We start from the raw sequence: 26,785 nt of genomic DNA on the forward strand, positions 1-26,785 counted from the left end.
TAATGTAATTGGGCAGCCCGGGTGGCTCAGCAGTTTAGTGCTGCCTTTAGCCCAGGGCCTGATCCTGGAGACCTGGGATCCAGTCCCATGTCAGGCTCCCTGTATGGAACCTGCTTCTCCCACTGCCTGTGTCTCTGTCTCTCTATCTCTGTCTTTCATGAATAAATAAATAAAACCTTAAAAATAAAAGCTAATGTAATTATTTATGAGTTGGATTTATTTCTACCATTGTTTGTTTTTTGTTTGCTTTTTTATATTTCTTTGTCTTTTCCTGACTTCTTTGGGGTTATTTGAATAAGTTGTAGTATTCCTTTTTAACTTACTGAGTTGTTTCTTTGTGTAGTTTTTTAGTGGTTGCTCTAGAGATTAAATATACCTGATCTTTCATTATTATTATTATTATTATTATTTTTTAAAAGCACTTGTTAGCATTTAATGAACCTCCCCCTATGTGGCTTCAAGCTACTAGAACGCAGGCGCCCCCCACGCCCTTTATCTTCTCCTCAGCTCTTCTACTGAAGAATTTGGCCTTCACCATGACAGGCTGTTTTGGGAGCTTTCCCTTTCCCAAAACTTTGTAGTAGCCCCATCGCACCACATCGATAATAGGAGCAGCTCCAGTCTTGTTTTTGGCAGCATTTACCCGTGTCTGCTCACTAAGGTCCACAGTTTATCAAGGTTGACAGTTGGGCAGAAGCTCTGGTTCCTCTTTAAGTGGTAATGTCTCATACCGACTTTTCCAAAGTAACCTGGGTGATATTTGTCGAAGTTGATCCTGTGATGATGCATGCCACCAGCATTACCCCGGCCTCCTGGGTGCTTCCGGTGTTTGTCGATGCATTCGTGGCTATGGCTCACGTGGCCCCGAAGTTTCCGGGTCTTCCTCAGTCTGGATGGCATGTTGGCGGCCCAGAGGGAAAAAGCCTGGTCTTTCATTATTTACTTACAGTTACTTTTAACTGTTCAGGTGGATTATGATCCTCTTTGTCATCCATTAAAGTGCATCAGTAATTTTGAGAGTGAAAGGATTTTCAACTTTTTATCTTTTTATTTCTGGCACAATGAGTTTGGGTCCTAAAATGAGAGAGAAAATTGGAATCTGATAGTATATAAACTAGACAGCCATGAAAGTACATGTGCATTTAGGACAATCAGAGGAATGAATAAGTAGTAATTTAAGGCATGTTTGTGATTCATAATGATGAATATCTCCTTTAATGCAATCCAATTGCTGAATGTGTGGGTTCATTTTAGGTTCTTATGATTCTTTCATAGAGTTTTGCTTGGTCATCTTGTTCTGAGTGGTCCATTGGCCTCCGTGTCCCTTTTGTGGTAGACATCTGCTCAATGACTTTTGAGCAGCTGGACCTCCTACTACGGCAAGTGAGTGAGGGGATGGATGGTACTGCTGACTGGCCCCCACCTCAAGAGAAAGAGTGCATGGCTGTGGCAACACTGAATCTTCTACGACTTCAGGTATTAATGATTTCCTTTCCTCTCTCTCCCTTTGTTAAGTGTCTTAGGTATTTGTAATAATGTTTATGTATATTTATTTATGTATATATGTTTATTGTTCTTGTGTGTGGAGAAACAACTGGGTGAGACAAAAGATGATTGAGAGACCAGCTGGATGTGCTAGCCAATCTCTCTTCTGGAATGTGAAAGTTCAACTCAGTAAGCTTGGACTCCCTCTGGTAGTACCTCCTCCACTTTGTCACAGGGAAGGTTAAGGTTAAAAGTCAAAATAAGAAAAGATACACAGGGCAGCACAGGTGGCTCCACGGTTTAGCGCCGCCTTTGGCTCAGGGCTTCATCCTGGAGGCCCAGGATCTAGTCCCATGTCAGGCTTCCTGCATGGAGCCTGCTTCTCCCTCTGCCTCTCTCTGTCTCTCTGTGTCTCTCATGAATAAATAAATAAATCTTAAAAAAAAAATAAAAGAAAAACTACAAAAATAGTTTTCTTTCTTTTTCCCTATCTTTGTTTCTTTTTATAAGTAAAACTATAGCTGAAATCCTTGGTCATCCTGTTTCTCTTGGTAATAAAATCCTATGAATGTCAAGAGACTAGTTTTTCTTAATAATTTTTCCCTTTGTAATACAAGGATTTCTATGTAACCCATCATCTCTGCCTTTGCTCTCTCCTTTTTGCCTTAGTTTCTTTTTTTTTTTTTTTTTTTTTTGCCTTAGTTTCTAAAAAGCACATAGGTGAATGTAATGTTTAGTTGCATTAATCGAATTATCAGAAGTTTGGAGAGTACTTTTCTTTCCCAGAAGTCTATAGGAGCTCATTTATTAGTACTACTGTGGTCCCTTTCATGAATCTACCCAATTGTCACTTTCCCATGGTTTGTAGCAGTGTTGCTATCTGGTCATTGCTATGGTAAAAGACCTTGTACATGTCTCAGGCTGGATTCCATATACCATATACCTGGTGCCATAGTTTTTCTCTTGCTTTATTCCATTTTTTAGGTCCTTAAGCTTTAGTTCTATCATTTAAAAAATTCACTTAACAAAGCTTAATTCTTAAAAAGCATACAATTTGAGAATCTTTATTCATTAGGTGAATTTAATATTTTAATAGTTATTTTGATTCCTAATGTGTTTGAATTTAGGTGTTCTGATTAGTTTTGTGTAAGTTTATTCTTCATTTTCTTATTTCTTTTTTTTTTTTTTTTTTTTTTTTTCATTTTCTTATTTCTTGATAAAGTTTCCAAAATAGTTTTTTCTTTTCAGATACCTTTAATTGTTTGAAGTTTTTCAGTTTGATTTCTGGACATTCATCATGTTTTAAAAAAATTTAATATTTGTTAATTCCACAAAGTGTTAATTTAACCAGCACTTCTCTTCCTGAAAAACATAGGGGTTATAGGGATGCATCACACCTAAACTCCCCTTTCCACTTTCTGTGTTTTAATTGTCAGATAGACTCTTACTACACTGGATCCAGAGTACACTGATTTTTATGTGTGTGTTTGCCCTTAAAAGAAAAACACTCCCAATTGCCATATGTAAGATACATTGCTGATTTAAGACATGAAAAGAAATTTTCCTCCAATTGATTAGTATCAGCATCATCATTTTTAAAAAGATCATACTTACTTGGATAGAGGCTGTTTTTTTTTTTTTGTTTTTGTTTTTTTTTAAAGCAAATTTGTCATGGTTGCTTTTATCTTCCCCCTCCTGGGTATCTCCGTCATACATTTTGTCATCAAGGTCTGTGAGTTAGAGTCTGGAAAATCTGTTTGCTTGAATGCTTCTTAAGATAATTTAACAGGACTTAGCTTTTTAGGTTATGTGTTTAGCTTACTGGCAGTTTGATGATGCTCTGTCTTCTGATTTTTATTGTTGTTGATGAGAATTGTTATATTAGTGTAATTATCTCTTCGTAGCTAATTTGCCTTTTCTTTTTGGTAGCCTTTCAGATTTTTTTTTTTTTTTTTTTTTTTTGTTTGGTAATTTTAACTTACTATGTCTAGGTGAGGATTTGTTTTTGTATGTATAACTTGAGATTATGATTCTCATTAAATTTGAGATTACATGTTTTTGTTAAGTATTGAAAAGTATTCACTCTTTACTATTGAAATTGCACTCTTCTTTATCTACTCTTCCCCTTGGAGAGTCCTTCTCTATGTATACTGAACTTTTCTCATTCTTCCGAAGTATTACAACTTTTTTGATATTTTTAAATCTTTTTATCTTTTAAAATGTTCACTTTCTGTCCTTCCATTTTGCCTTCTGGTTTTAGTGCTCTCTTTTAATTCACAAATCTTTTAGGTGATTGTTCCATATTTTTGAGTTGTCCATTTATTTAATAAATACTTGTATGATCACGGCACTACAGGTATTAACTTGTTAAATCCATGTGCCCCCTTCTGAGAAGTAGGACTCCTGATGTGTATTGCACAGATGAGGATGTACAGAGAAGTTCAGTTATGTAGCCCAGGTAGGGTATCCATGCAATCATGGAGGTTCAGGGTTGGAACCTGGGTCCAGGCTTTTCACACTTCTGCCTGAAGGTTTTTATTCTTGTAGCTGTTTTTCTCATTTTTAGAATTTATATTTGGGTCTTTTTCAAGGCTTTCATTTTGTTCATTATGTTCTTCTGGGTTTTGTGCCTTCCTTGGTCTCTAAGAACATTTATTATTTTTAAAGATTTTATTTATTTATTTGAGAGAGAGAGAGAGTAGGGGGTGGAGGAGAGGGACAGAGAGAGTCCTAAGCAGACTCCATGCTGAGCTCAGAGCCTGACACAGACCTCAATTTGACAACCCCACGATCACCACCTAAGCCAAAATCAAGAGCTTATCTGATTGTGCCACCTAGGTACCTCAGAACATTTACTTTTTTTATGGAGTCATTCCAGTGTTTATATTGCTCCCTTACTGTAGGAACTTGAGTTCTGTCTCTTAGAAGAACTTTGTCTTTGATTCTCTCCTGCGACTTAGTGTGGATTGTCCTTTCCGACTGTAGTACCACTTTTAGAGGAGGTCTTGCTAGGGATATCTCTTTGCCTTTGGCTCTGGTGATGTTCCCAAAGGGAAGTTTTATATTTATGTCTCTGAAGTGTCATGATTTTCAGGTTCTAGATGTTTTGGTGTTCAGTTCTTGACTCATGGATATCTATACCTGGAAGATTGGTATAAATTTAATTTTACATCTGCTCACAGACCAGGCCAGGTCTCTGATTTCTTGTGGGGTCTCTTTCTACCCAAAGCCTTCAATGGGCAGTGTTGCCTTCAAGTCCTGGTTGGTGATAGACAGGTGATCTTCAGCGGCTTCTGCAGGAACGTCAGGCTCAGTGGGCTGTCATGAGTAGTTTGAATCTCCTACCTGAAGGAGGCTTTGATCTGCTCTTAGAGCCTAGAACCTCTTAGCTCCTGCTGTCTCTCTGAGTTCTGGTATGGCCCTCAAAGAGCTTCCTTTGATTATACTCAGCTTGGCTGTATAATCTTTTAATGGTTTTTTGGTTGTATTATATTCACTCTTTCTCTGTGTTTGGTACAGAGGGTTGGGGGTATGGTAGAGGTTACTCTTTAACCTCTCTGTTGATGCTAAGCTCTTTCATATATGTATTTAAAGTGGGTTTAAAAAATTCCTCATAAAAGTACCTTACCATCAATTCTCAACTAGTATGGGTAAAATTTTTTAGTCTGTTTAAGAAAATTCATATATCAGAAGTTTTTCTTTTATTATTTGAATAAAACTCAATTTGAGGTATTATTTAATCTTTAATAAGATTTGAAATCCCGTTGTTTGTAGGGCTTCTAAATTAAAATTGTTTTTCTCTTTTCAGTTGCATGCTGCCATTAGTCACCAGGTTGACCCAGAATTCCTTGGTTTAGGTCTGGGCAGCGTCCTCCTCAACAGCCTGAAACAAACCGTAGTGGCCCTGGCCAGCAGTGCGGGCGTGCTGAGCACTGTACAGGCAGCTGCCCAGGCTGTGCTCCAGAGTGGGTGGTCCGTGCTTCTGCCCACTGCTGAGGAGAGGGCCCGGGCACTCTCTGCCCTCCTGCCCTGTGCAGGTGGGCTTGGGTGAGGAGCAGGGTTGGGGATGGGGTGAAGGGTTGGGAGCAGAAGAGGGGACCAGGAGGGGTTGATAATTACCTCACTTGGCAAAAGTGCTTTCCCTTTCCAGTTTCAGGCAATGAAGTTAACATAAGTCCAGGTCGTCGATTCATGATTGATCTTCTGGTGGGCAGCTTGATGGCTGATGGAGGGTTAGAGTCGGCCCTAAATGCAGCCATTACTGCAGAAATCCAGGTATGTTTCTGGGAGTGTGTATGTGAGCTGCCTGAGGTGATTTTTACCTGTCAATGAGTTCAGATTGAAATACTATATTCATGTGAGGAAATAACAACATTTGCCAAAAGGTTGCCATGAAAAACTGAAACATAAAGCATTTAGTAACATCCAAGTATTTCCTATAATTAAAGCTTTTTTTTATCTTGCTAGTTAAAATAATTTATTGAGATATTAAGTATGATAAAATATACACACTTTGGTCTATTTAAATCAATGTGAGAGATACTATAATCATGTTATGAATCATCATCATGAAAGTGCTGACTTTACTTTCCATCATTTTAGAAAGTGCTGTTGTGCCTCTTTGCACCCAAAGTTAGGACTCCCCTGCCTCTCCCAGATTAAATTAGTTTTGCCAGTTTTGAATGTCATATATGTGGAATCATATAGTATATACTGTTTTGTGTCTGCTTTATTTTGCCTTTGATAATTTTCAAACTCAACTACATTGTTTTTACCATTGAGTATTTTATTGTATGATTATGGCACTATTTATCCATTTTGCTGTTAGTAGACATTTGATTTTTTTTTTTTGACACTTGATTATTTTTGATTCTCTAAATCTGCTTTGATCATGCTGTGTATGGTTCTTTAGTGAACATATGTTTTTTTTCCTTGGGTAAATACTTTGAATTATAATTTGCTAGATCTTAAGGTGAGTATGTTTTTATAATTTCCCAAAGTGGCTATGACATTTAATTTGAACCATCCTATGTGAGAGTTCTAGCTCTTTCTTGACCTCACCAACATGAGACATGTCATTCTTCATATATTTAGCTACTCTGGGTGGGGTAGTGTGGTTTTTAATTTTGCATTTTTATGTACTTAATGGTCATTCATAGCTCCATTTGTTACTTTCATAGTGGCAAAAGTTTTTAATTTAAAAACTAACACTGATGAAATTAGATGAAGTAAATATATTAAAAATGTCTTTGAAAGCATACTTAAATACTTTGATTAAATTGAAAAAACATAGAAGAAATCATATAGATAGCATTAGGAGCAGTGACAGTTCTTGTGTAGTTGTGTTTTCCAGATACTGTGCTGTGTACTTTAATTTTCTCTGTTAACTTTCTCAATTGTGTTGAGTGGAAAAAGTGGTTTAAAGTTTCATTTTATAGATGTGAACATAAGTACCACAGAAGTATGTGATTTGCTAAGGTGTCGAGACAAGTGAGTGGCAGGCTTGGTGACTCCAAGCCTTTTTTTTCTTTATCTTCCCACACAGCTCTGTATGACAGCTTGCCTGATGGGAGCAGTGATAGTGAACAGGCACAGGCAGTCCACATGTGGCTCAGACAGAAACCTTGACATGACACAAGTGGGATTTTTCGAACCTATTAATTAATTTTTAAAATTTTATTATTATTTATTTATTTTTCTTAGTTTCAGGTCTAGAATTCAGTGATTCATCATTTGCATGTAACACTCAGTGCTCATTACATTAAGTGCCTTTCTTAATGCCAGTCACCTTCTCTCTACCCATCTCCCCTCAATAGACATTTCTCCAAGATGACATACACATGTCCACCAGACACATGAAAAAAATGCTCAACAACACTCAGCGTCAGGAAAATACAAATCAAAATCAAGAGACACCACCTCACACTAGTTAGCATGGCTAAAATTAACAAGTCAGGAAACAACAGATGTTGGTGGAGATACAGAAAAAGGGGAACCCTCTTATACTGTTGGAGGAATGTAGACTGGAAAACAGTATGGAGGTTCCTCAAAAAGTCAAAAATAGAGGTACCCTACAACCCAGCATTTGCACTAGTAGGCTTTTATTTAAAGGATATAAACATAGTGATTTGAAGGGGTATCTGCACCCCGATGACAGTTCCAGGAGCACATGGGTGGCTCAGTGGTTGAGCATCTGCCTTTGGCTTAGGTCATGATCCTGGGGTCCTGGGATTGAGTTCTACATCAGGCTTCCTGTAGGGAGCCTGCTTCTCCTTCTGTCTATGTCTCTGCCTCTCTGTGTCTCTCATGAATAAATGCATAAAACCTAAAAAAAAAAAAAAAAAAAAAAAAAAAAAAGGCAGCAGTGTCCACAAATAGCCAAACTATGGAAGGAGCTCAGATGTCCATCAACACATAAATGGATAAAGAAGTGGTGTATATATACACAATAGAATATTACTCAGCCATCAAAATGAATGAAATTTTGCTATCTGCAATGATGTAGATAGAAGGTATTATGCTAGGCGAAATAAGTCAATTAGAGAGGGACAAATACTATATGATTTCACTCATGTGGAATTTAAGGAACAAAACAATTGAACATAGGGGAAGAAAAGGAAAAATAAAATAAGATAAAAAGATGAAAATCGAGAGGGAGGTAAACCATAAGTGATGCTAAACTCTACAACCTATTAATTTAGTTAGCAAATGTTTATTCTTCATTTCCTTTTGGGGGGATTGTTGGAGGGGAGATGTTGCTGGGCTCCAGAGGCTATAGAGATATATAGATTGTGATCTATATAATAACTAAGGTACCTAAAATAAAAGAAAATTAAGGGCCATTTATTTTAAAACAAAATTATTAGTAATCTACAAAAAGGCATAAACAAAAATCTCATCATTTAGGAATTGCTACTATACCAATATCTGTTATTAACAGTTTTGGTATATAGTCTTCCAGACTTCTGAAAATGCAGATGTTTACAGATGATACTGATTACAGTGCTAGAATTAGTCTCAGTGGCTTATCAGTTTGCATCCTTTTTACTCACCACATTGCCATGTCTTCTATGTTGAATATTTTATTATACTCATTTATTCTGTTGCTTTGGGGAAGTCTGTCATATGGAAAGGGAATTCCTTCTTGTTTTTTTTTTAAACAACATTTATTGACCATTTATGTTTTAGATATTTTTACTACTATACATAATTATTCTTATAGATTAGAAGTCATTGAGTATAAGAATGTTTATTAGGAAAATGTTCTGGAAATGAAATTGTGCTGGGTCAAAAGCATGCATATTTTTTATCTTTCTGATTCATGTTGTCTTCTTATTCTTAAGAGTGGGAGGCCCAGTTACAATCCCACCCCTGAAATTGGGTCTTCATTCCGACACCCCTCAGGACTGGGAAAGGCTATTCATGTTTAGACTGTTCTGGCTTTTGTCATTAGAAAATAAGGCCCAGAAAGAGAACTTTTTTTGCTGTTTCATAGTAAATTTGGTCACTAGAACAATGCTTGGCATGTCCTCAAGAATATTTATTGCATTTAACTGGCAAAGATACCTCCTATTTTTTTTCTTTTTAATAATAGCTTTATTGAGATCTAAGTCACATACTCTAAACTTTACTGTTTTAAAGTGTATAATTCAGTGACTTTTTTGTATATTCGCAGAGTTGTGCAACCATTATGACAACTGTCAGAACGTTTTCATTACTCCGGATGCCGCTTAACAGTCATTTCCCATTCCCTACTCCTTCCTAGCGATTGATGGCTACTAATGTACTTTGTGTATCTGAAAGATTTTCTGGCACTGAACTTTTCATATAAATGGATTTATACAATCTGTGACCTTTTGTGTCTGGCTTCTTTTTATAGCCTAGTGTTTTTCAATGCATATTTATGTTGTACTTCATTTTTAAAAATTGCTAAATAATATTCCTTTGTTATGAGTATAGCACATTTTGTTTATCCGCTCATCAGCCAATGGACATATAGTCATCTCTACTTTTAAGTTATTATGAAAATGCTGTTATGAACATTTGTGTATAGGTTTTTGTGTGGACATATGTTTTTTCTTAAAGGTGTATGCCTAGGAATGGAGTTGTTTAGTTTTATGGTAACTGTATGTTTAATGTTTTGAAGAATGGCCAGATTTTTTTTCTTAAGTGGGATTTCCGTAGGAATGTATGAAGGTTCTAGCGTTCCACATCCTTGTCAATCCTTGCTACTGTCCAGCTTTTCTATTATAGCCATCCTAACAGGTGTGGATATCTCTGATGACTAATGATGTGGAGCATCTTTTCATGTGCTATTAGCCATTTATATATCTTCTTTGAAGATATGTGTATTCAAATCCTTTGCTCATTTTTAAATTGGTTTATTTATCTTTTAATTGTTGAGTTATAAGAATTCTTTTTGTATTCTGACACATGCCTCACGAAGAATATATCCTCTCATTCTTGGGTTCATGTTTGCAAAACAGATAGACTGTGCATGTATGGGGCAGATCATTGGGTATTTTTGAGATCAGGAGTGAAGGTTTTAGGTACTTCCCAGAAAGAAAGCAGCTAGAGACCATCAGCAGTGAAAGCCTGGACGTTGGATTTGTAGGATAGTCGGTTTAGAAGCTGAGCACCTGAATAATGGGATTTCAGACAAGCTGGGATGGGCCAGTGTCATCGGGTGGTTTGTGAGTTAGTGCACAGAGGCTGGGACATCTAGGCTGGGAGATCGGGGCTTAGCTCATGGTGCCTTCACCCTTGCTGCTAAGATAACTGGTAACCAGTTTCTATTTTATGAATTACAGGATATAGAAGCCAAAAAAGAAGCACAGAAGGAAAAAGAAATTGATGAACAAGAAGCCAGTGCCTCAACATTTCACAGAAGTAGGACTCCATTGGATAAAGATCTTATTAATACAGGGATCTATGAATCTTCTGGAAAACAGTGTTTGCCTTTGGTTCAGCTCATACAACAGCTTCTTAGGTAAATAGTATTAGATATATTTTTACAGGATTATTGATTTTCACAGTGAAATAGTGAGATCTAGCACTAGGATCTGAAAAATGTGTTTGGGTGTTGAGGAAATACTCTGAAATTTATCTAAAATAGGTTTTGGGGTAAAGAGCAGACTTTTTTGAGTTTTTATTTTAATTCTAGTTAGTTAATATACAGTGTTCTTAGTTTCAGGTGTAAAATAAGGTTAATTCAGCAGTTTTATAAACTACCCTGTGCTCATCACAAGTACACTGTTTAATTTCTATCACCGATTTAACCCATCACCCTGCCCCCATCCCCTCTGGTAACCATCAAGTTTGTTCTCTGTAATTAAGAGTCTGTTTTTTTATTTGTCTCTCCTTATTTCCCCCTCCACTCATTTGATTTGTTTCTTAAATTCCACATATGGTTGAGATTATACAGTGTTTGTCTTTTTCTGTCTGACTTATTTTGCTTTGCATTATTTTCTCTAGTGCCATTCATGTCATTGCAAATGGCAAGATTTCTTTTCCTTTTTTTTTTTTTATGGCTCAATCAGTATTATGTGTATATGCCACATCTTCTTTATCTATTCATCATTGATGGACTTTTGAGCTACTTCCATAATGTGGCTATTGTAAATAATGTTGCTATAAACATAGGGGTGCACGTATCCCTTTGAATTAGTGTTTTTGTATTCTTTGGGTAAATACCCAGTAGTGTGATTGCTGGTAGTTCTATTTTTAACTTTTTGAAGAACCTCCACTGTTTTAAGAACAGACATTTAAATTACAGATGAGAGGATAGGTTAGAGTATGTGAGGTAGAACTAGAGATTTTAAAGATTTTCACACAAGAGAAAATTGGAGTTTATGAGATAAACAGGAAAAGATTCTTATTTTCATGAGTAAGCAGTAGATGCAAATGAAAATCATGATAATTATTTTTTAAACTGTATCATTACCTCATTGACTTGTTAGGCAGATGCATAAATGATAAGTGAATGTTGTCTTTAAGAGTGTCACATCTATATGTAAAATGCAGCTTTGGACAAAAATAATGACATGGTTTCCCACACTCCCACTGCCCCCCAACGGTCTGTTCAGAAGTTTTCTATCATTTTGGACCATTCCACACAGCTTTTAGGAGCACATTTGTAAAGCAAAGGGCATCATTATATCTTTTGTAACTTCTGTCTTCTCTGCTCAGTTTTGACTGAGGTTCTTTATTGCAGACACATCTAACACATATTTGAGGAAGGAAGCCAGCTGTAGGTCATCTGGGTGTATGATCTGTATTTCTGATTTTAGTTTATGTCGTGATTTCTTAATAGCTTTTTTTAAACAGATATAATTTTAATTTTGCAATCCTCTTTCCCCTGCATAGGAACATTGCTTCTCAGACAGTAGCCAGATTGAAAGATGTTGCTCGTCGGATTTCATCATGTCTAGACTTTGAGCATCATAGTCGTGAAAGAACTGCTTCATTGGATTTGTTGCTGCGCTTTCAGCGCCTTCTTATCAGTAAACTTTACCCAGGAGAAAGTATTGGTCAGACCTCAGATATTTCTAGTAAGTTGCTTAAAATTAAAATGTCTTTGTGTATTTTGCTTTCTGATGTAGGCTTTTTGACATCCCTATTCTACCTTCCCAGAAATGTTGTTCTTATACTGTTAAATGTAACGATTTGGGGCAACTTCAGGTTGGTAAGTGTAATATGTGGAATGAATCATCATTGGAAGAAGGGTGGGTCTCAGTTATAGCACTGGTTTATTAGCTGCTGGACATGAGACTAAGTAAGTCTCCTGGAGGGTGTAGGTTGCTCACCTATGGAATTGAAATAATATCGGAGGAGGTCTATGAGAATTAAAATAGGATGATACGTAAGGGCTCAGCTCTGTGTATGACATAGAGTAGAGTACTTTCCATAAGTTCCAAAAGTAGTAGGTGGCTGTCTGTAAGTTGGCTTTCTCTGTCAAGGATGGAAAGGTCTGCTGCTTTTGTTAATATTTTTATAGATAGTATATTTTAAAATGTCTTAGTTCCTGAAAGAGTTAGGCATTTGTAGATGATAGAAAATTTCAGGTTGAAATAAGTGAACTTACTTCTAAAGAGGTGCCCATCTCAAAGACATAAAGTCACAAGGACTGAAGAGTCATTAAGAGCCATTTAGGAAGAAAAGTTGAAAGATTTTATAAGATTGAAAAATGCCTAACGTTGTTCATTGGGAGTAATTTGCAAGTGTTAAGACTTGAATTTTGATGACATTTGTATTGGATATAAGATTTTAAAACTATATAAATTATGACTTTAGTTTTTATACAACGTTCATACTTTTTTTTTTTTTAAGATTTTATGTATTCATGAGATACACAGAGAGAGAGGCAGAGGCTTAGCAGAGGGGGCGAAGCAGTTTTCTTGCAGCATTCCTGCAGGGCTTGATCCCAGGACCCCAGATCATGACCTAAGTCAAAGGCAGATGCTCAACTACTGAGCCACCTAGGTGCCCCTATACTTTAGTATTTATACCCAAAGTTTCTAGGTAGTACGGTGTATAAAAATTGACATAACCAAATTCACTGTTTCTCAAACTATGTGATCTAAAAAGAGCCAGGGATTAAGGGTTAATAGCTTCTGTTTGAGATTATTATTATAGGTAAAAGATGTATAGATGAAGGTGAAAGAGTAATTAATGCAGTTTATTTACAAATAAATTTTAATGGTAAAAATGAAAAATTTTAAATCTTTCTTGAAGGTCATGAGCTTATGGGTGTCGGTTCTTTACTGAAGAAGTACACAGCCCTTTTGTGCACACACATTGGTGATATACTGCCTGTGGCAGCCAGCATTGCTTCTACCAGCTGGCGACACTTTGCAGAGGTGGCCTGCATTGTGGAAGGGGACTTCACTGGTACCTTTTTTATATCCTACCTTCAGATATGTGTTTATTTTCATAGATTGAGGAGACTTAAAATTTATCCTTTTCTGATAAACCTGCATGCCTTTGCCCCATACATTTTCTAATCCTATTGGCCTTTTTTCTTTTGTTTTTTCACTTGCTGACAATTCTTTTGTTAAGCAACCTGCTGCAGGAGTTGTGTCACTGTATAAATGTTATTAGTGATTTAGAGTTATATCACCATTATTAACATTTTAATAATGAGGTCACTAGTAATTATCTAATTTTATTTCAGCAGCATAAAAATTACTTGCCCCTTTCAGGACCTTAATAAATTCCAGTGTTGCTTAATATGTTAGTTAATTCTGTGACAGTAGAGCATTATTATTGAGTGCTTTTTTTTCCTGATAATAAATTTAGTTTTCTGGAAACAGTTTTCTGAATATAAAACTAGTTAATACTTCTATGTTGAAATAGTGTTTTTGAAAAGCATTCTTGTAACTCAGGGTTCCATTTGATACTTTTATCTGTTCTTTCAAAATGAAAGATAAAATAATCTTGTAGAGATGTGCTAAGAGACAAGCATTCCTTATTTTGTGATTTATTAGAATTGTGTGAGCTTAAAAGTAGTTTTGTAGGACACATGCTTTATTTAGATCTTAATGCTTTTTTTTTTTCTTTCTTTTAAAATGTAGGTGTTCTCCTTCCAGAGCTAGTAGTTTCTATAGTGCTTCTGCTCAGTAAAAATGCTGGTGTCATGCAGGAGGCTGGAGCTGTCCCTCTGCTGGGTGGCCTTTTAGAACATCTGGATCGGTTCAACCAGCTGGCACCAGGGAAAGAAAGGGATGACCATGAAGAGTTAGCTTGGCCTGGCATCATGGGTATGGCTGCTTAGCTTACAGAACTTCCATTCAGGAGAGTTCTATCTTAGCTAGCCTATTCCTGCCTTTTTAGAGTACTTCACAGAGACCCAATTTTTGCCATTTTCACTGATGGTAGTATAAGTGGAAAATGAAGATAATCCAAATCAGAAGAGATTTAAGTTATATTTAAGGAAGATTTTTTTCTTAATAATGGTTGTTACTTTGTGAAATGGACTATTTTAGAAAGTTCTGGAAACCCTTTCTTGAGTGGTGTCTCCAGAAGGTACTGTCGGAAGTGATTAGATATGGCTCAGCTTGGGAGGCAAACATCAGTGTAGGATGACTTTCTGAACTCATTCTATCTGACATTACAGAGTTATGGAATTCCCATAGTCAGCTGAGCACTTGGTCTATAGTGCTTACCAAATTAGAATATAACTTGTTTTTTCAAAGTTTCTAGCTTTGACATTTTTGAACCTAAGTCTGCGTTACCATATGTATGGTTCTGACTTTCTGGACTCATAGAATTAAATTCAATTTTTTGGTTCAACTTTTATTTTATAGGAAAGCTCAAGGAATGTGGGCTTTTTCTTCTCCCATTATAAACTGTCATATTGTAACATGGGAGCTTCAAGTAAGAAGTAACAACTGTGCTGAAGAAAATAACATTAGAATGTCAAGCATAGTTTTTAACTTTTTATATCACTAATATTTTTAGTACCATTCTTCTACTTTTGTGAACTTAAATGTTACTTTTGTCTCTATACTCACTATGGTTGAGGGCATTTAATCTGATTAGCAGTTTAAACTCATTAATTTAAAGACATTTTTTGTGTGCGTGAAATAAAACACATACTCAAAAGTACAGAGAACAACGCTGTGATTGATCATAGAGAAAATAATTTAACATCCATCCAGATTAAGAAATTGAATGTTGGCGGGACCATCCTACACATCAAAACTGCTTTTTGTCTTCTGAAAGATTCCCCTCTCTGATCTTGTGTGGTCATTGGTCTGCTGCTTCTCTTGATCATTTTATCAGACAGGCATGTACCCCTTAACAATTTAGTTGTTTAAACATTCTTATGTCTATTTCATGGTAGTTTATACGGTATGCTTTAGTACAAATGCCAGGTTTCCATAGTGATTGTGCTGATTTTCATCTCCATAGAATATGAGAGTTTTCACCATTCCACTTTGTTGCCAAGAGGTCAAATGTCATTTTTTCTGTAGGTCTTTTGTCCATGGGGTCATCATACTAGCACTTTTGGGTGAAAGGACTGTCCTTGATCACTCTTTGGGAGTATGTACCACTTTTGTCTAAATAAGTTGACTGCCTCTGTCTGTTTCTGATCTTGCAGCTTCCCTCTTTGACTTCTTGCACTTTGATAGCACCCTCCAGTGCATTGTTGAATGGAAATGGGATAGTGGGCAACCTTGCCTTGTTCTTAGGAACAGAAGAAAAGCTTTCCAAATTTTGTACATGAAGTATGAAGTTTGTTAAGGGTTTTCTTTGTAGAAACCTTTAAATATTAAGGATGTTCTCTTTTATTCTGCTTTACGTAGAGGTTTTAGTTGTGAATGGATATTAGATTGCATCAAATGCTTTTCTGCATCTCAATGATCATTTAACTTTTCCTCTTTTTTCTATTAATATGTGAATTATTGATTTTTTGTGTGTGTGTGCTGAAACCCGGGATCGAACCAGGGACGAATTATTGATTTTTCAAAAATTAAATCAGTTTTCCATTTTTGGAATAAAACTACCTAGGTTATATTGGTCATATTAATATACATTATTGTTTTTTTTCCCCCGACATTTTGCATCTGTATTTGTGAATTGCAGTTTTATTTCTTTTTAATGCTATGTAGGTTGCTTATAATCACCACTCCTTCACTAACAAAGAAGCTGTAAATTAGGAACATGGGAGCTTCCCATGCAGCCTCTCAGTTCGTTTATGATCTGTCAGTTGAGAATGTTAGCTAGTTGGGAGAAACTTTCTGATGGATCCGATAGTACAAAAACATAATAGAGTTATGTAAGTTTTGATAAGGCAGTTGTGTTAGTCTCTTAGAGTTATGCTCTTCTTTTTTTAGAAGGGTATGTATAAGATTGGTAGAATTTGCAAGATAATCATCTTGATCTGTAGTGTTCTTTATGAACAATTTCTTTTGATTTGAGGATGGTGAGGTAGAGGAAACCCCCCCTTTTTAAACTATGATAAAATAAACCTAACGAAATTTATTGTAACCATTTTAAAAAAGTTTTCAGTTCTCTGGCTTTAGATACTTATGTTATTGTGCAACCATCACCACCATCCAGCTTCAAAACATTTTCATCTCCCCTCAATTGAAATTCTATACCCATTAAACACTAACTTCCCATTCTCTACTCCCCCTCAGCCCTGGCAACCACCATTCAACTTGAATACATGAATTGCATTACTCTAGGTAGGTCATACAAGTGGAATCATATAGTATTTGTTCTTTGGTAATTGGTTTATTTTACTTAGCATGTCTTCAAGGTTCATCCTTGGTTGAAATTTTTGGTTGCCAGTTTTAAAATTGTATCTATCCCTTAAAATTGTTTTAAAATTGTATCTATCCCTTCCAGATGAACCTCTGCTCTCTCCAACTGCAAAATACCAATGTATACAGTTAAGTGTTGTGTGTTTTATCATATGCAGAAAAGAATGTTCTTAGAAAATTTTACCTGTTTTAATAGGCACTTTCTGATGTTTTCCACATCTACTGGCTCCTCTTTAAGGGCAAACTCAGCAATTGTACTGAGGAGTGCAGACTGTGGATAAATTCTGCTTCAACCATTTGTATTTGTGCACACCTGTAACTGTACTCATCATTGGCTGCCATTTGACACTTGGGTTGTTTCCACTTTTTGGCTGCTGTGACTAATGCTGCTATGAATATAGGTGTGCAAACATCTATTTGAATCTGTGCTTTCACTTCTTTTGGATATGTAGCTGACAGTGGAATCGCTGAGTTATATGGTAATTCTATGTTTAACTTTTTGAAGAACCCCACCATGATGTGTTCTGTAGTTCTATTCCATTTTACATTCCTATAAGCAGGGTACAAGGAAGGGTTCTAATTTTTCACATCCTTGCCAACATTTGTTTTTTGTTTTGTTTTGTTGTTAATAGCCATTCTAATGGGATGAAGTGGTGTCACATTGTAGTTTTGATGTGATTTTCCTTAATGGTTAGTGATTTTATCTCTTCTTGTGCCTGTTGACCATTTGCATATTTTGGAGAAGTCTATTCAAATGATTTTCCAATTTTTGAATCAGATTTTGTGGTTGTTGAGTTGTAGGAGTTGGTTATAGTTTGTTATATATTCTGGATACATATAATTTACACCTATTTCTTCTCTGTGTGGATTGCCTTTTCAATTTGTTGATAGTGTCCTGTGTTGTTTAATTTGATAAAGTCCAACTTACCTGTTTTTTCTTTTGTTCCCTATGCTTTTGGTGTCTTATCCAAGAAATCATTGCCAAGTCCTATGTTATAAAAGTTTTCTCCTGTTTTTTTTTTCTAAGAGTTTGATGTTTTATAATTTTAACTCTTTAGCTCTTTGATCTATTTTGTTATTGTTTGTATATAGTTTGTATATTGTCAAGTGTCCAACTTGATTTATTTGTAGTTGGATATTCAGTCTTCATAGCTCCATTTGTAGGAAAGATTGTCCTTTCTCCATTGAATGGTTGTGGTACTCTTGTCTGAAATCATTTGACCATATATATGAGGATTTATGTCTGAGCTGTGTATTTTGTTCCATTGACCTAAATGTCTGTCTTTTTTTTTTTTTTTTTTAAATGTCTGTCTTTATGCAGGTGCCACACTGGTCTTTATTATTTCTTCTTTCTTAGGGTTTAATCTGATGTTTTTCTAACTTTTAAAGAAATGAAAACACAGATAGTAGGGAGAATAGGCTAATTAACCTGGGTTTACCATTACCAACCTCTCCTGCACTTATCTTATTGATTGATTGCATGAATGATTGAATCATCTTAAACATATCTCTTTAAAACATTTTGACACATACTACCTGTTAATGATCAGAACTTTTTTTGGTGATGAAACCATAATGTTATTCTGTCCAAATTAATGATTCTTCAGTGTAACATGTAATCCATGTTCAATTTTCCTGCATTATCTAAAAATGCCTTTTTGTTAGTGTGGTTTTTTTTTTTTTTTTTTAATTTAGAGTCAAGTTCTAAGCATGTTTTGCATGTTACAGTTGGTTGATACCCTTCCATTCTCTATTTCCTTTAATAGTATAACTCTAGGCCTTCTCTCCTCTTTGGTCATACTATTTATTTGTCAAAGAACCAGGGCATTTGTTCTGGAGAATTTTACATATCATGATTTTGGTTGATTGCTCTCTCTTCTTTTGGTCTAACGTCTATTGGTTATACTCTCTAAATAGCTGGTTATATGTATAGGGTTGATGAGATTTGAGTACAGATTTGGGTTCAGTTTTGGTTAGAGTGTGTCTGAGGTCATGATGTGTGCTTCTTGTTTCATTGCTTCTGAGGCCTGTTATTCAGGGTGACCCCACCTTCAGTTCTGTTCCCATGGACCAGGGAGTTCATATATATAGTCTTACCTATATAATATCCCCTAGCAGCCTTGCTCTCACAATTTGCACAGCTTAGGACATGATCCTAACTGGATTTCCCTCCTCAATCATCTCCCCTTATCATTTCTCAAATATTGAGTTGGTGTCCTAGTGCTTGCAAAGGTGACCAATGAGGTTTCCTCCCTCTCTCCCTCCTTTCCTTCCTTCATATTGTCTCTTTTCTTTTCTTTTCCTTTGTATCATTATGAGCTCATAAAATTTTATTGATTTGATATTCACTAAGTTTTTAGCTTTTCTTTTTTCCAATCATATATATTTAAAGGTATAAATGCCCTCAAACATTTATTTAGCTATATAAGTGTTGTTCTATAGTATTTTTATTATTGTTCATTGCATTTTTTTTCCATAGTCATTTTTTTCTGGGAATTTTGGATGATTTATGTTTCATAATTTTCAAATTTGTAGAGAATTTTTATTTTTGTTACTTATTTGTAATTTAACTGCATTATAGTCAGTGCACATACTCTGTAACTTTATTCCTTTGAAATTTTTAAGATTTATTTCATTGCCTGGTATATGGTCAGATTTGCAATTCATGCTACTCAGGTGATGTTGTTTTTGGTATTTGTTTTATAAATTGTTACATATCTTCAGTGCATTTTTGCTTGTGGTATTAGTTATAGTTAAACCCATAGCCATTATGGTTATGGATTTGTCTGTTTCCATTTATAGTTCTTTTGCATGATTTGTTCTGATTGTTTTATCTATTGATTCATTGATTTTGGTTTCTGTATATACAGAGTCTTTTTTTACAGGTCAGAACTGTAGAAATAATGAGGAGGTGACACAGATACGCAAAGCTGATTTGGAGAACCACAATAAAGATGGAGGCTTCTGGACTGTGATCGATGGGAAAGTGTATGATATAAAGGACTTCCAGACACAGTCATTAACAGGAAATAGTATTCTTGGTAAGGCTTCACTTTCCACTTCATGGTTAAAAGTTGTAACGTACCATTTTGGGCAGAGCATTTGGCTTTTAAGTGATTAGTTGAGTTTTGCTCCAGCCTCTATACATTTTAATCTGCTGGTAACTCTGATGTCTGTCCTATCAGTAAATTCAAGCACATTTGAAGAATTTCTCATCATTGTGCATTTTTTGTTTGTGTTTTTTTCAATACTTGTTGGAACTTGTTTCAAGTCCTGAGTTGGCCCATGCAGCTTTGGGGGAGAGTGAAAGATCATTATACTTTGATAACCCTCACTTTGAAGTTAACCTGCCTTATCTATTTCCTACTTGACCTTCCTTCCTTCCTTCCTCCCCTCCCTCCGTCCCTTCCTTCCTTCCTAAAGATTTTATTTATTTATTTGACAGAGAATACAGAGGTAGTAGTAGAGGGAGAGGGAGAAGCAGGCTCCCCGCTGAGCAGAGACTTGCCCAAACATGGGATTTGATCCCAGGACTCTGGGATCCTGATATGAGCCAAAGGCACTTAACTGACTGAGCCCCCCAGGAGCCCCTCCTACTAGACATTTCTAATGTAGGTGTCTGGGCAAATAGCATTGAAGTAATATTGCTTTTGTTCTTTTTTGCTTTAGCTCAGTTTGCAGGGGAAGACCCAGTGGTAGCTTTGGAAGCTGCTTTGCAGTTTGAGGATACTCGGGAGTCGATGCATGCCTTCTGTGTTGGCCAGTATCTGGAGGTGAGGCTGTGTGCAGTAGGCCTCATCATGGATGTCAGGGGAGAGAGATCCTCTCCGTATATCTGTGATAGCTGGTTTTTGCCCTGAAGTACTGATAGCTGGGCCTTTTGATGTGGGGATGGATGTCATTAAGGGACACATATGAAGATATGAAGATCTTTAGAGATTTCTTTGTAAATGAATTTACATTTTTTCATGTTAAGATTTACAAAGTATTGGTCTTGAAAAACCATTTCAAAAATTGTTAATTTGTTGTAAAGGTGGACACTTTTCCACACATAAAAAAGTAGGTAACCTTTGGTCTACAGTTTCATTGTAAACTTATGTAGAAATTTGAAATGCCTTATTATCTTGGTTAGGTTTTTTTGGGAAGAGCTATCTAGTCGCATAACTCTTTAGAAGTATGTCCTACATATGCTTGAGCTTTGGAATTTATATATTGGGATTGGTTTTCCAGGTATGAATCCAGAAGTAATAAAATTTATTAAGTGCCACTTAACGCTTTCATGAAGGGGAAGGTTATAAATTATCATTTAATACAACTGGCAGAGTTTATTTTCATTTGAACACTTTTCTAATTGGGTTTCCTTTTTGTTAGCATAAATTTATTTCCTCTGCATATGTGGTCATAGTTCACTACGCACAGCAATTCTTGTTATATTTTTGGCTTTTGGGGGTTATTTATGCATGTAACAATTCAGTATATGTTCTGAAGTATTGTTACAGTCACTCTGGAAACTTTGACTTTGTAAGGAATTCTCTAGCTAATTTGTTTATATGAGCTTTGATTTTATCACCAGTAGAACTGTTTGTTTACTGTCTGCTTTGTAGGGTGTGTGTGGTTTATATCTTCTATTATTTTGGCAGCAGCATGAGCTCACTATAATAGGATATAGAAGGAGGGTGTCCAGAGCATCTGCTTCTCTTCCTGATGAAAGTTTGTCTTGTTTAGGGATATTAGCTGTTGCTCTTTTTGGTTTTATGTTTTTAATTAACCCTATTTTCTCAGACTCATAATGAAATTTATCTTTCCAAGCCTGACCAAGAAGTTGTTACCATACCAGATCTGGGAAGTCTCTCTTCACCTCTAATAGACACAGAGAGGAATCTGGGCCTGCTTCTCGGATTACATGCTTCCTATTTGGCTATGAGCACACCACTGTCTCCAGTCGAGATCGAATGTGCCAGTAAGAAAAATTTTGCTTTCTGCTAACAGCTACTTTAGCTGAGCTGTAAGTGCCATTTAGAATAGGAGAAGAAGAATCAGCACAGTTGTTGGTGAGTAAAAATAAGATAGTGAGATTAAGAGACTAAGCCAAGTAAATAGAAATAGCTGTTAGTGGCTTTCATTTGCTCTCATGACCTGTGACAGTAGGGGAAGCTAACAGGTGCATCGGAAGATTGTGCTATGTGCTCTGACTTTTGCTTCCTGTGACAGATGTGCTTAACTGGGCTGTCGTTTCTATGTGATATGGATTGGTTATTTCTGTTGGTAATGGCATTCTGTTTTAGGATTGTGTTTTTACTAGACTCATACATTTTGGGATTTGTAATCTTTTTAATCACATTAAGTGAAAAAATTTCTCCATTTAAGGTGGATTAAAGTTCTCTTTGTGTATTTGTACATTTCTCAGTCTACCACCTATTCAGCAAGTATCTGTTGAGTAACTTAGAATTACCATATGAGGTGCTCAATGCATTAGGCATGGAATTAAACATATCTCTGCCTTTAGGTGCTTTTTATGTGATGATGAGCCAGATATTATCATAGATCAGTACGCAGTGTGGTAGAGGATAAAATGGAGACATTTATAACTGGTTCTGATGGGGAGGAAAGCCACATCAGAGGTGGAAGAATCATGAAATTGGAGTCGCAGCAAACTGGCTGTATGAACCTTGTGGGCAGAAACACGTGTGTGAGGGACATTGTTGAGAAAAGTGGGGCTTCTAGTTGTTCGTGTATGTATACTGTCAGGAGAGAAGGCTAGTGGGCAGTGATAGCCATGGTACCTGGTCAGCTCAGCCTTCTGGAGCAAGCCTTGGTGTGCATGCTGGATGTTCTGCTTGTAGAGCCTTTGGGGGTGGCGGGGAATGGACTCATCCTCTCCCTCAAAGACTTGTAGTACTGTGGGGAAGATAGGCTTCTTCTAAATCAGCAAGGAGGGTGGGAAATGAGAAGAGTCAGAGTAAAGAACAGAAGATGCTATGGGCTCTAGTGAATGAGGGCCTAACCTACTCTAGGGCATCAGAAGCCACCTTTAGAGCAGTATTTTTGAGTGATTAGAAAGAGTTTTAAATGTAGAGATCTAGGGAAGGTCATCATCAGATTTGTGTTTTAGAATTAATGTGGCACTTTGGAGAATGTTTGTGAATGCTCTAATATCTAAATTTCCATTAAAAGAATGTTGAGTACATCCCAGATTTAATTGCTTGGGTTTTGGAGGACTATTTTGATAGCACAGATCATTGAAAAAGACTTGTAGCAATGTACAAACTGACTTCACTTTTTTGATCAACCTTTCTTTACTCCAGTTATTATAGCAGTTAGAATGAGCACTCACATTTGCACTGAGGGATAGCATGTTCTTAGAGTATGGCCATGCTCTACACAGGTCTCCTTTATAGTCGACTGGATTTCCAATCTCCCAAGCATCTCTCTTACTAAGATCCCATGTTGTATGTTTAGTAGTCTGCCATTTTTATTATTAGATTATGCTCTAGGGAAATATGGCTTGCCCTGACTGTCTTTGTAGATCCCTTCTCATGTGCTATTTTCCTACCTGGATGCTCAGTGTTTTTGTCTTTATCTAAATCTCAGCTCAGTTGTCACTTCCACAGCAAATTTTTTACTGAATCTTCGAATAGTGGAGGTCTTGCTGCTGACCACTGTTGTACCCACTATAGTACTTTGTAGCATACAGTTATCCCAGTTCAAGTTGAATGATTACTTGTGTAAGTGTTCCCCAAATGCTACTCTCCCTGTTAAAATGCAAAGTCCCAGTCTTCACACAGTATTTGTGGTACCTGTCAGCTCCATGCTTGACCAAGTGTCCGAGTAGATGTTGGACTGGAACTATTCTACTGCGTTCTGACACCATGCTTACAGTGTAGTGAAGAACCAGAACTGTTTTCATACAGATACAGGGAAGTATAAGCTAGTTTCTGTAAATATGATAGATAATATGACTCTTTAATATGGGTGATGCTGAATTTCTCCTCCTAAATCAGCTATTCAGTTCCTTATCTTTTATTTCAATATTTATTTCTGAATAGTGCACACTCAAGTTTCTTTTTAATGTTTGCATATGTATTTTCTAGAGTGGCTTCAGTCATCCATCTTCTCTGGAGGCCTGCAGACCAGCCAGATCCACTATAGCTATAATGAGGAGAAAGACGAAGACCATTGTAGTTCTCCTGGGGGCACTCCTGCCAGCAAGTCTCGACTCTGCTCCGACAGACGGGCTCTGGGTGACCATTCTCAGGCCTTCCTGCAAGCTATTGCTGATAATAACATACAGGATCACAATGTGAAGGTGAGTGAGGCCTTCGTTTACTTTAGAACTTTGATGTGTGAATACCTTTATGTTTTTTGGTTGGCTTAGCACAGACTTTTTTTTTTTTTTTTTTCTTAGCACAGACTTTATTTACATATTATTTGTGGGGCTGATTTTGAGGTAAAAGGATGGTTTGGTACAATATGCCAGTGATGTTTTAGAAGCATTGCTGATTACGAGTATATCAGAAATTGTGGCATGTAGTTTGGAATTCGTAATGGCATGTTAGAGTAGCTCTGAAGTTACCTCCAGCTGTTTCCATTACAGGACTTTTTGTGTCAAATAGAAAGGTACTGTAGGCAGTGCCACTTGACCACACCAATCACATTTCCTCCTGAGCATCCTGTGGAAGAGGTTGGCCGCTTACTCTTATGTTGCCTTTTAAAGCATGAAGATTTAGGTATGAAGCTTGATATCTTAGCTATACTGTAAATTTTTTGACTGACGTGCAATATGCATTCATTCTTACCTTGCCCCTTGTTTAAAATATCTTTTGTAGGTCACGTGGCATTATCTTTAGTTCATGCAGGAACACTTGGTATAGAGCAAGTAAAGCACAGAACGTTGCCTAAATCAGTAGTGGATGTTTGTAGAGTTGTCTACCAAGCAAAATGTTCACTCATTAAGGTAAGTACATTTTTATTCTCTTCTGTGCTCTGCAGACAGTTGGTAAAATATTTGGTATCTTTTCATGTTTAACTTTGTAGACGCATCAAGAACAGGGTCGTTCTTACAAGGAAGTCTGTGCTCCAGTCATCGAACGTTTGAGATTCCTCTTTAATGAATTGAGACCTGCAGTTTGTAATGATCTTTCTATAATGTCCAAGTTTAAATTGTTAAGTTCTTTGCCCCGTTGGAGGAGGATAGCTCAGAAGATAATTCGAGAACGAAGGAAGAAGAGAGGTAAGAATGTAAAAGGCAAGTAAGTGCTGTCAAAGTTGTGCTTTTCTGCCATACAACTGAGTCTGTGATTTGAGTGAAGCTATTCGCTACTGGTCAGTACATGTGGATTTTCATGACTGCCATCATATTTGTTATGTGTATTTATGATTAAATATACAGATCCTGGGGATCCCTGGGTGGCTCGGGGTTCAGCACCTGCCTTTGGCACAGGGCATGGTCCTGGAGTCCCGGGATCGAGTCCCGCGTCAGGCTCCCTGCATGGAGCCTGCTCCTCCCTCTGCCTGTGTCTCTGCCTCTCTCTGTCTCTCTCTCTCTCTCATGAATAAATAAATAAAATCTTTAAAAAAAAAGAAAAGAAAAAGGTAAAGCATTTAAAAAATATATACAGATCCTGCTTATTTTTCCAATATCAGATAATGATGCTAGGATTGAAGGTGTTATGATTTGGTAACTAGTAAATTGATACTGAAAAAGGTAAATACTATAAGCTTTGTTAAATTGATGGGGAAAAGGAAGTATTCTTTTTTTTATCACTTGTCCTGGTAAATGAAATATATGGCAGTGTTTAATTTTTCAGTTAATACTGCCATTCTTGTAAAGAAATGTTTTCCTTTGGAAGTATTGAGTATTCTGATACATGGAGAATTGTTATAAAAGTAGCTAGAAGAGGAGTTACTAATATTTTCAGGAAGCAGATATATAGTTGCTGGGATATAGAAAAGATTTTTTGCATTAAATGACCAGAATTTGAATAAAAGTACATAAAATACTTGGAATTTGGTTGATTATAAATATGTCTACAGAAATTTTTTTTCTTTTTTTTTCTTTTTTTTAAAAAGATTTATTTATTCATGAGAGACACAGAGAGAGAGAGGCAGCGACACAGGCAGTGGGAGAAGCAGGTTCTTGCAGGGAGCCCGATGAGGGACTCGATCCCAGATCCTGGGATTACACCCTGAGCTGAAGGCAGACACTCAGCCGCTGAGCCACCAGGCATCCCGGAAATTTCTGATTATATTCTTATGAATTATACTGATTTATTCACAGATCAGCTTATTAAACAATATTAATTAGTTTTTTTAAATTACTGATTTTTTGATGCACATGAGCAATGATGTCATGAAAGATTAGCTTGTGTTAGAAGCCATCCTGAATTGATTGTTCTTGAGCAAACTGTTAAGCCACAACAATTGCCTGAATCTGATAGATGCTCTAGGTCAGGAGATCATGGTAGGAATGCTTCTGAGATCTTTGGAGCAGAGGCACAGGCTTAGGAGACTGCCATTGCAGCGTGAGGGAAGATGATGTCCTCACCACCCGGCTCTCACCTCCACAGATTCTGAGCCCACATTGTTACCTCTTAAAGTTTCTTGTTTTGGGTTTAAATATTTAGTTGTGTTATGTTTGAAGCTTTTTTTTTTTTTTTTAAGAAATTTAAGTAACTTATAAATGATTAATATTGCTGGTGCTGTATTAGGGGCACCAAGAGCACCCTTAAATTTGATGATTCACTGATATATGGCTCAATAGGACTCAGAAGAGCTGTTATACTCATAGTTATGGTTTATTACTTTGTAAGGATACAAGTTAGAATTAGTAAAAGGAAAGGTGCATTGAGAGAAATCCAAAGGAAACTGGGCCTAAGCTTCTAGTGGAGCTGTACAGAACCATGCTTAATTCTCTCAGCAGTGAGAGACCATATGTATGAAGGGCTGTCAGTCAGGGATTGGTGAGCCTTGGTGTTCAGGATTATTATTGGGATCAGTCACATAGACATATGGGCCTGCATGGTTGCTCTTAG

At 36.6% G+C, this 26,785-nt stretch overlaps 1 protein-coding gene and 1 pseudogene across 8 annotated transcripts in view; one reads left to right on the forward strand and one right to left on the reverse strand.

The window, feature by feature from the left end:
• Nucleotides 1-26,785, forward strand: part of HERC2 (HECT and RLD domain containing E3 ubiquitin protein ligase 2) — a 240,982-nt gene that overhangs the window by 87,053 nt on the left and 127,144 nt on the right. For 7 of the 8 annotated variants that reach the window (XM_025982238.2, XM_025982239.2, XM_072737016.1 and 4 more), the window contains 14 exons: nt 1,276-1,476; nt 5,294-5,522; nt 5,636-5,760; nt 10,296-10,474; nt 11,851-12,035; nt 13,219-13,374; nt 14,058-14,243; nt 19,625-19,795; nt 20,424-20,527; nt 21,564-21,714; nt 23,846-24,060; nt 24,349-24,481; nt 24,581-24,708; nt 24,789-24,984. In XM_025982238.2, coding sequence (XP_025838023.1) covers nt 1,276-1,476; nt 5,294-5,522; nt 5,636-5,760; nt 10,296-10,474; nt 11,851-12,035; nt 13,219-13,374; nt 14,058-14,243; nt 19,625-19,795; nt 20,424-20,527; nt 21,564-21,714; nt 23,846-24,060; nt 24,349-24,481; nt 24,581-24,708; nt 24,789-24,984 — 2,359 coding nt within the window. The remainder of the gene's footprint in view (nt 1-1,275; nt 1,477-5,293; nt 5,523-5,635; nt 5,761-10,295; nt 10,475-11,850; nt 12,036-13,218; nt 13,375-14,057; nt 14,244-19,624; nt 19,796-20,423; nt 20,528-21,563; nt 21,715-23,845; nt 24,061-24,348; nt 24,482-24,580; nt 24,709-24,788; nt 24,985-26,785) is intronic. The other variant, XM_025982240.2, reaches the window with a different exon arrangement.
• LOC112907080 (large ribosomal subunit protein uL15-like) lies at nt 412-916 on the reverse strand (annotated as a pseudogene).

Source organism: Vulpes vulpes, chromosome 14 (assembly GCF_048418805.1).
Source record: "Vulpes vulpes isolate BD-2025 chromosome 14, VulVul3, whole genome shotgun sequence".
NCBI classification, from domain to species: domain Eukaryota; kingdom Metazoa; phylum Chordata; class Mammalia; order Carnivora; family Canidae; genus Vulpes; species Vulpes vulpes.